A 10,430-nucleotide genomic window follows, 5' to 3' on the forward strand; every position below is an offset into this window, starting at 1 on the left:
TGGAAAACTGTTCTGTGGTCAGATGAATCAAAATTTGAAGTTCTTTTTGGAAAACTGGGACGCCATGTCATCCGGACTAAAGAGGACGAGGACAACCCAAGTTGTTATCAGCGCTCAGTTCAGAAGCCTGCATCTCTGATGGTATGGGGTTGCATGAGTGCATGTGGCATGGGCAGCTTACACATCTGGAAAGGCACCATCAATGCTGAAAGGTATATCCAAGTACTAGAACAACATATGCTCCCATCCAGATGTCGTCTCTTTCAGGGAAGACCTTGCATTTTCCAACATGACAATGCCAGACCACATACTGCATCAATTACAACATCATGGCTGCGTAGAAGAAGGATCCGGGTACTGAAACGGCCAGCCTGCAGTCCAGATCTTTCACCCATAGAAAACATTTGGTGCATCATAAAGACGAAGATGCGACAAAGAAGACCTAAGACAGTTGAGCAACTAGAAGCCTGTATTAGACAAGAATGGGACAACATTCCTATTCCTAAACTTGAGCAACTTGTCTCCTTAGTCCCCAGACGTTTGCAGACTGTTATAAAAAGAAGAGGGGATGCCACACAGTGGTAAACATGGCCTTGTCCCAACTTTTTTGATATGTGTTGATGCCATGAAATTTAAAATCAACTTATTTTTCCCTTAAAATGATACATTTTCTCAGTTTAAACATTTGATATGTCATCTATGTTGTATTCTGAATAAAATATTGAAATTTGAAACTTCCACATCATTGCGTTCTGTTTTTATTCACAATTTGTACAGTGTCCCAACTTTTTTGGAATCGGGTTTGTAGTATTTTAAGTACAGAAACTGAATAAAGTAATAAAATGTAAAACACTGCATAGTCTTCACTGTATAAATTAACCCTCTGGGGTCTGAGGGTATTTTGGGGCCCTGGAGAAGTTTTGACATGCCCTGACATTTGTGTTTTTTTCAGTTCCTTTTAAACATATTAATGGAAAAGTGTCATTACACTGTATTTAGCATGAACTAAGCTACCATAATATGTGACAACATGTAAGGAAGCCCACTGGAGGCAAGTCTTGACGAACACAAGTGCAGTTTTTTCCATTAAACATAAACAAACATAAAACAAAGCAAACTTGGCATGGCTACATGAACATGTGAATAAATCTTTCTCTACTTTATTATCTATAATTTATGTTATTACTATTTCAGAATGCAGAGAGAGAGAGAGAGAGAGAGAGAGAGAGAGAGAGAGAGAGAGATTTCCATGGAAGATAACTATACTCTAATGCTAATAAATTAATAAAAGTTGAATTCCCAATCTTTAGTTTTACAAAGTTTAAAAAAAAAAAAAAAAAACACATACAGTATAGCATATTAAAGTTACTTTATTAAATCTGTAATAAACTTCAAAAGAAAAGCACAAAAAATATATATAATTTCAAATTCTGAAACATCTAGGCATCACCTGAAAAAGGAAATTATTTGCACATGCAGGATGATTTCTACCAATCAAATTTCCTTTAATTTCATTACAAGCTATCATCATACTTTCACACCTTATTTCTGCATATACTCTAAAACCTATATATAAAATTCTGTAAACTTTGAATAATGTTTTTACAAAAATATCACCTTTCAAAACTATAGTATTAAATGGTATATTTGGTAAAGGAAAGGTTATGAGAAAAATAATCAATAATTCACAATCACTTTCAAGAAATTTCACACACTTCATGGTGTTTAAATAAAATATAATTCTACTACAACTACTTTACAGTTCCCTAAAACAATCTAAAATAAAAGCTTTTTATATTCTTTTGAGTCTTTTAAAATTTTGATTTAAATAAAAGATTACTGCTTATTACATTTATTATTTGAACTCGCTGTGTGTTTTATCTTCTGTTGAAACACCTCTTCGCCTTCCCTCTTTCTCCAGCTTATTTTGCTGTCACTTTCCAGCCCCGTGCTCTTCAGCTTTTCACTTATCTAGAGAAGACCAGCAAAAAAAAAAAAAAAAAAAAAAATGATACTAATTAAAACCTAATAACAGCAACAATGTGATATGGGAGTTGCTTGCCCGTTCAAAACTATAGCACAATGTCCTGTAAATCTGTTTTGAAATATATATATTTTTTTTTTCAAATTTTTTTTCAAAGGTTTCCAAGTGAAATCAGATTGTGTGTATACATGTGTTTTTTATTGTACTTAGCCTGTAACTACAAGAAACGAGAGGGTAACAAGCACCACTTTAATTTACAGCCTGCAATGCCATACTTACCTAACTACATAAAACAAGTATTAAAAATTGCAATATTGTAGTTTTACTTGCCTTAAAGCAACTCAGTCAGTGCACTTTTGCAAAAACAAAATACTGTATAAATGCACTGAAATGTAGACTACCACGTGAGTTTTTAAAAAGCCTTTATATATTTGTACACTATTATTACAAAAAAGTGTGCAGTGTATGTTCTCATTAAATTGCTCCCAAACGCAAGATTGTTGTCTATCATAATAGTATAAGTAACCCTTTGTTTTAAAATACTTACAGTATAAATAATTTGTTATTTTTCTGGTTGTTACCCCATTTATTCCGCAGACTTTACATATTGTTTCCATAAACTTACACATACTTACACATACCTTAATTACGGAAGTTACGCTTTAAATATGTCGTAATTACACAGTACTTTCCAGGCTGTAATCTAAAGTGTTACCGAAAAGTTTTGTCATTTTCTATGATGTCAGTATGAGTAAGCCAAAGATGGTTCTCAGCTGCCACCATTCCCTCCATGGACCTGCCTTTTGCCCGGGCATTATGCTTGGTAGCTCTAAGCACCAAGTCAGTATCCCGTCTGAGCTCATTGATAGCCTCTGGAGTCAGGCCCTCTCCCTCATCCAACTCTTTAAATACATCTGCTTGATAAGCTTGGAGCACAGCCATAGAATGATGTGTGGCCGCTGCCTGTCCAGCGCCCATGTAAGATTTCTTGACTAAAGCGGAAATGATCCTACACGGCTTGGAGGGTAGCAGGGGGTGTGACTTGCAAGCTGGAGCTGAATTCATAGTGAGATGGGCCTCAAGAGTCTCTTCCATGACCAGCATTCTACTTCCCTTTCTACTTCCCATAAGCAGGAAGTAATGGCTGCCACCTGACTCCAATGATTGGTAATCTGATGTGATTGGAGGAAGAGAGGAAGTTGTGTGGATTTAAGCAGCACCATTCCACAGAGCAGAAGAAGGTGAGAGGCTTAGGGGGCGGGCGAGGCTGGGTTGGGGTGCGTCTAGTAAAACATGGGTCGTCCAGTTTTGACTGGGCCTGATTTTGAGTTGGCTTGCAGTTCCCATTCTAGCCTCAGCTTATCTACAGCATGAGTAATTACATCTAACAACTCGACATAAGATGGGGAAGTGTGTTTCTCCTGTCTACTTGGAGGGAGAGAGCTGCACAATTCACCCATAAGCTCCTCAGAATAAGAGGCCTGTCATCATCAAACAATTCACAACCGAAAGAATTACGAGCTTCCGGGTAGGCCGCAAATCACCATTAACAAATAGAGAAAGGGAGAAAATTCAGTCTGCTCACTCTCCATGTGCTCCGGCTCACAAACGTCACCCCAACCACAGAAAAGAGGCAAGCCTCTAGTGCAAGACACAATTTTATTTACGGCTGTCACAGTGTCAACAGTCAGATAGGCCATCGGAGCATGCTGAAGTTTTGTGTTTACAACTGTGACAATGACCGCTTACCAGGATCAACTAAATGCTGGATTTTCAAAAGTGTGTAAAGTTCACGGCACCATTGTTGCAGTAAACTTGCACAGTGTTCTTGAATGAATAATATATTAGATGTACAACGATCTGTTATTGTAGGGACATCGACATTTTCATGCCCCTAAACGTGACGCTGGAACAAAACGAACTGTGATTGGTTGCGTTACATGTCAGTCAAACATGTTCTCATGGGCGATCCTTGGCTGTCAGTCTGAAGGTCTGGCTACACGAAACTACTGTTCGGATAGTAGTTACACTTGGTCACATAACATGTCACATGTCTATCCGCAAAATGAATACAATCTAATCTTCACTTTCGATGCTATATGCAAAATTTAACAGAGTTCATGTCTATGAAAGCAAGATATGAGCTTAATTTTATTTATCATCAGCCAATTTCAATATCAAAGACTGCAATTGGAGAGAGAGCGGCATCAGCAACGGTAAGATCATTTAGTCTCGCTGCTTTTAGTGAAGATGACTGTGTGTTGAGCTTAAGGATGTGATGCTGAACTTTCAGTTTCATTTGTGGCAGTTGCACGTCGGCTTGCTGAAGAGATGCTCAGCTACTCCATTGCGGCGATGCATGCTGCAGTAGTGCTGTCATATCTGGGTACCGGAAGCCGTTAAAACATGGTCTCATGTTTATTTATTGTTTTACCATTTTAGGATGAGTAAAATTTACATATGTGGCTTCAACAACCATGCGCATTTTGTCCAGTTTCAACTGGAATGGGAAAAAATGCCCTCTCTTTCAGTCTTTTCACGATTGTATAGCTCTCTGATCAGAGAAAACACGTAAAGTGACTAGGTACTCATGTAGGTAGTTTTCACATGCATCACACTCATTTTGATGTGTGTGGAATGTTTAATAGGCCTCAATAAACTTAGCATTAGCATTAACTATGTACAGCAGAACAAGCTGTACGCTGTCAGTCAGTAATCTATGAGGAATGATTACCACAAAATGTACATCTATATGCAGGTATGAGGTACTTTATCTGAATAAAAAATGCATACACCTCGCTCGCTTTTGCTCACGTGCCAGTGATTACCCCTCCATAGGTTGCCAACCCCTGCTATAGGATGCTGTGGTTGGCTGCCATGGTGCTATTTCAAAATTTGACACTGAAACTGAACACAGTGATTAAGGAACATACAAACCTCATTCAGGATGGCAGTCTGTATGGAAGGATCATTCAATGTGCATTTTCCATTACAGGACAATTTCAGTTTGACGATCTGCTTTTTAATTAATGTGTCATCTAGAGAAATTAAGAGTTCGTCATCAACACAGAAGATACTTTAATAAATGAAAACATATGACAGTTGTTTGTAATGTCTGTTTCAAGAATGATCTACAAATCCTCTTGTTTGAATCATTTGATTCTTTTAGGGAAACTCACCTCCATGGCAGATAAAAGGACGCTTTAGATCACAGCTTTCATGAGCCCATTTACCAGAATTGTTTCTTGACATGCCGACACACTCAGATCCTGAACTCTGGGATGGTTGACCTTCTGTCCAGTATCTAAAGAAGAGGCTCCATTTGTCAGACCATTCCCAAGAGTCCAGAAATAGACCAATCCAGAGCGATGCTTGATTACTGATCAGATTCTGCTGCTCTGCGCTGCTGATACTCGCCAAGTCAGTGTGGTGTTTTCTGCAGTAACTTTGAGCATCTCTCCATGCCATAGCAGTCGTAATGATGTTAAAACCAGAGCTGTCTGTTCAGAAACACCAGATAAAAACCAGCCTTTAGTCCAGGATCAGCTAAAGTGTGGGGGGGAAATGAACCAGATTTGAGAACTCACCATTGAAACACACAAATGGGAGAGCGGTGATGCAGCTCTCATCATACCAGCTTCCATTAAAACTCCTCACACACTCTCCATCACCATTTGGTTCTCCTGGATTCCAGATACTGTACTGGGACTGTGTGCCCATAGACCAGACCCAGCGATACTCTGTTCCATTGTGGAGACCTATCCATACTGAACCACTGTATCCAGCATCCACTGTATTTACCAACAAACTTGCGTCGCTCATGGTGTCAGCAGTGGCCAGATCAGTGAACCTCGCTCTACAGTAACTCTGAGCATCTTGCCATGTCATGCTTTCATTCATAAACTGGTACTTAGGAGACTTGCGCACTTTAGGAAGGAAAAGACAGTAATAGATAGGCTATTTGAAGATAATCAGGATTAAAAAGCATATTGCCATTGGATTGCTTTTATCAGTACAAGCATTCCCTGTGAACTGCACCGTGATCTAACACAATACTTTACTGTCGTGGCTTCACTAATACTGTATAGCTTTGGAATTAAATTTCAGACAGTTAATACTTAGTGCATTTTTATTTTTGAAAGTATGTGGGAATATCACAGTGCATCCCCGGCAAAAATGGTTGCTACTATATAGTAGGTCTGTCCATTGACAGGAGTAGTCACAGCTTTCTTGCATGCTTTCTGTATAGGTTAACCTATAATTTATTCGCAATTTGACAAAAAAAGTTTGTGTTGTTTTGAGTGTCAGGTTTTCAGTTAAATTTTTTTGATAGTGATCAGCGTATTGTGCTTGTACACACTAACTGTTATACAGTAATGCACAATACTTCTATAGAAGATGAAATGATAGTCATTCATCTAATTTAGATGCTCACCTCCATGGCAGATAAAAGGATACTGTAGATCACAGCTTTCATGAGCCCATTTCCCAGACTTGATTCTTGACATGCCGACACAGTCACCAGATCCTGAACTCTGGGATGGTTGACCTGCTGCCCAGTTTCTAAAGAAGAGGCTCCATTTGTCAGACCATTCCCAAGAGTCCTGGAACAAACCAAACCAGATGTAATTTCCAGTTGTTATAACCCTGGTTATCTGGTTATTATCCTCTGAGTTGTGGATGGAGGGCAGATCTATGTAATTCTCTCTGCAGTAGCTCTGAGCATCACTCCAAGTTTTAGCGCTCCATACCAGGATGTATCCATTATTTTCTTTTGAGAGATGCAAAAAAGAATCAGTTCATAGCTCTTCTTTCCCAGTTAAACTGCTCAATAATAAATTGGAAAAGAATGGGAACTCACCCTTGTAGCACGTAAAATATCGTTTATAGCTACAATCCATATCAACCCAGAACCCGTTACGATAAGTTACACAAGATGCATTCTCATTTGGCTCTCCTGAATCCCAGTTAGAGTACGGAGAAGATTTGTCTTCTCCATTAGACCAAGCCCAGCGTGTCTGTGTCCCTCTCTTCAGTCCAATCCACACTGATCCGCTGTATCCAGCATCCACTATATTTACCAGCCTGTTCACATCATCCATGGTGTCTACAGTAGCCAGGTCAGTGTACTTCTCTCTGCAGTAACTCTGAGCCTCTGGCCACGACATTCTCAAATTTATAAAGTGGTACTGACGAGAAAGAGCAGAACTGCTCCAGAGGAGCCCTGTTAAAATCAACATGTTGAACCATCTATATGTGTACACATCATCATAAATACAGATTACAAATGACCACACCAACCTGACAGCAGCAGCAGCACAAACAGACTCCCGTCCATGACTGCTCACACAGATCCTCTCTGCTCAATTCTGATAAGAGATGACTAAACACACATTTTCTGTGTCACAGTCATGTAAGGAGGGAATTCAAACCATATATTGCAAATGTATTGTGACTTTACATACTTCATGTCAAGAAATGCACCCTGAATATGGTTAATTAAACATTATATAACTTAGCAAACCATTTAATTTATATTCATTACTTTTTCTTTTAAAAGTGCTGCTGCGCGTCCTCGTGGTGTAATAAGCAGAGTGTACTCACGTTGGAGGAGCTGAAACTTGCAAAAAACATTTGCTTCACATGTGGTGTTCATCATGTATGATAGGACTCTATGTCTTGTAAAAGTACTTTTTTAAAATCTGCATAGTCTAAAACTGGTCTATACAGTCTTTGAAAGAATGTAAAGCATAAGCCTTGATGGAACTGGTACTTTCTCAGTCTAGAAAGATCTAATCTGCTGGAACATACTGGAATAAAGGCAGATAGTTTTATCCAAAATGATTTACCGTATACTGTACATTTGACCAGTGCATGCGTTCTCTGGAAAGACTGGTGTTGTATAGTGACATGCTCTACTTTTTGAGCTACAGGAATACAGAGTTGCTGTTCTTGAATAATGTTGGTTCTTATTACAACTTGTTTGTGATGTTTATCATTCATAAGTCACTTTGGATAAAAGTGTCTGCCTAATGAATAAATCTACACGTAAGTTGTCCAGGTTGGTGACATCAAATCTTTGAAAAAGTGCATGGATTCTGCCTGAGACATATGTATGCCACAGATTACTACACATTAGCCTTGAACTGAAAAAATAGAAACCTCCAGAGTCACTGAGTCTGACCCACCTGAACACACCAAATTACATTTCTATTCGTATTTAAAGCTGCAGTCCGTAAGTTTTGCCTCTTTGTCGCCATCTCTGTTTGAAACCTGCAATTCATGAGTTCACATGTACATATAATTCAATAGAATAAAAGTTATGCGTATTTGGCGTGCTGTCCGGGGGGAGGGCTCCGAGCTCGGAATTTTGGTACGAACCCAGAGTACTCCCCCTGGTTGTGGTAAAAATTGATAGAACTAGAAGTGAGGAGATGGGGTGGAGGAGGGATGCTGATAAACTCTCAAATGAACAGAGGTAAGTCTGCTGTGTTTATACCTCTTGTTATTGGTTAAGTTAACTGAATGCTCTCCACCTGTGCTAATTCGGTTAATTATCTGAACCTACTCCTCCCGAATTTTGTTAATAAAACATAATTTGCAGTTGTTTGCGGAATTATCATCTTTATGTTGGTTGTGCATCGGCACAGCTCCTCAGCGCGGATGAATCTAATGTTTGCTGTCAGTCACCACATCGGTGTGGGTACTGTACTTCAGAATCACAGATTCTACATCTTGGAAGTAAGACCAAAATAAGAAATTTTCACCGAAAAAATGTCATCTGAACAAGTAAGTAACATGTCTGTCACTTTTGTTCTGACCAACAGAGAAAAAAGCATTAGGCCTACAATAAATCGCGCTGCCAATGGTGATTAAATCTAACGATCGCTTAGCTCAGATCACGTCACACCGTGCAAATTATTATTGTTATATTTTGTTCTCAAATTGTTAATGTTAACAACATCAGCATTGCGTGACTATATGTATTTAATGTTTATTAGCATTACCTGTAGATTTCAATTTCTGTAGCCACTCCAGATGTCACTGATGATTGTCATTTGGACCTTTCTGGGTTACAATCCGCAATCAAAATGATAAGTTTAATTATTGCATCTGCTGTGAGAAAAGGCTATAAATGATCGCATTCCATATAGCCAACAAGCTGGGACTCCTTCTTTCTGTTTACAGACGTGACGTAATGATGCAAAGACGAACGTCTGCATGCTTGAATTTCCAGCGGAAACCCACCAGTACCGATTTTATTATAAAACATTATTACAAGCTTACCCTTGTGAATCGGGCAAAGGTAAGGAGATGGTTTTGAACACTAGCTGGTTATGCACTTGCTCAAAAACTGATATTGGATTATTTTTAACAAAAAATAAAGTTAAGGACAGCAGCTTTAAAGTTCAGAATAAGCATCAGAATGAGATTAGGAGGTTCAGTCTGCACTATAACATGGCTTTTGGCCTCATTCTGGTCTAACACATAATATATGCTAATTTTTGTGATGACAAGATGCAAGTTATTTTCATATTCAAATAGCTCATTTTCATTGAAGATGTTTCCGCACGTCGTGTCTTATCAATGGACAAAACATCTTGCCAAAAAACATCTTAAAGATATCATGACAGAGCTAACAGGCTAACATAATGCAAAAGAACAATTTGTATATGTTATGCCATTACATTAATATAATTATTATTAGTTATATTGTTGTTTTACAGAGACCAATGTTGCAAAACAGTTAATTTCAAATGTGTGTAACATAAATAAAAAACATGAACATTTTAGATATTGGGCATGCATGTAGTATGGAAATAAAATTTACTTGTTCAAAATAATTTTAAACCCATTCTCCATCACCAACCCTAACTCCTATTTCATTTATTTACAATGGTAAACAGAGACAACAGGAAATTGGAAACATATACACAAAACATACAGTAGGCTAACAACTCTATAAACTTAACAGACACTGACATTGGCAATTGCAGGCTGTAAACTGTAAAAAAAAAAGAATTGATTTAACTTTTTGTGTTCATTTATAAAATTTAAGTCAACTTGAAATGTGAAGTTGTATTAAATGACAACTTGGACATTTGAGTTATCTGAACCAGTTAAATCTAGGAAAGAAAAATGTTAAATTGTTATTGCCAATTCCAGCAATATGTTTTTATTTTATTTTATTACTTTTTTTTACAGCATTAACATGATCATAAATTACGGTCAAATATAAAATTGTTATTTCTTACCTAAATTTTTTTTGGGGGGGAGGGTAAATCCTTTATATTTTTACACAGAGTCGTACGACTGCTAATGTCACAAGTGGACGTGTGATGTCGCAGCTCTGGTTATTTAGGACAACCCTGCCCCTAAATGGCAAGTAAAACAAAACAAACTATCTTTGTTTGCTTTACATGTTTGTCTTCTTTCTTTTCTAGAA

General features: G+C 38.0%; 1 protein-coding gene across 1 annotated transcript; it reads right to left on the bottom strand.

Moving 5' to 3' along the window:
• Positions 1–1,836: 1,836 nt before the first annotated feature.
• On the bottom strand, positions 1,837–7,322 carry LOC125250897 (macrophage mannose receptor 1-like). Its single transcript, XM_048163706.1, has 7 exons — positions 7,286–7,322; positions 6,846–7,208; positions 6,420–6,755; positions 5,572–5,910; positions 5,164–5,484; positions 4,922–5,022; positions 1,837–1,971 (listed from the first exon to the last, which is right to left on the bottom strand). Exons 1-7 carry the CDS (start codon positions 7,320–7,322, stop codon positions 1,837–1,839), a joined length of 1,632 nt encoding a protein of 543 aa, XP_048019663.1.
• Between the last annotated feature and the right edge of the window lie 3,108 nt (positions 7,323–10,430).

The sequence above is a fragment of the Megalobrama amblycephala genome, linkage group LG17 (assembly GCF_018812025.1).
Source record: "Megalobrama amblycephala isolate DHTTF-2021 linkage group LG17, ASM1881202v1, whole genome shotgun sequence".
In the NCBI taxonomy this organism is placed as follows: domain Eukaryota; kingdom Metazoa; phylum Chordata; class Actinopteri; order Cypriniformes; family Xenocyprididae; genus Megalobrama; species Megalobrama amblycephala.

What these genes read in the sequence shown, in the direction of transcription:
- LOC125250897 (XM_048163706.1), bottom strand. Translation starts at nt 7,322, where the DNA reads ATGGACGGGAGTCTGTTTGTGCTGCTGCTGCTGTCAG. An exon ending in TGTGCTGCTGCTGCTGTCAG is followed by an intron (nt 7,209 to 7,285) that starts GTTGGTGTGGTC and finishes TGATTTTAACAG; the next exon opens with GGCTCCTCTGGAGCAGTTCT. An exon ending in AGACTGCCATCCTGAATGAG is followed by an intron (nt 1,972 to 4,921) that starts GTTTGTATGTTC and finishes GGTCTTCTCTAG; the next exon opens with ATAAGTGAAAAGCTGAAGAG.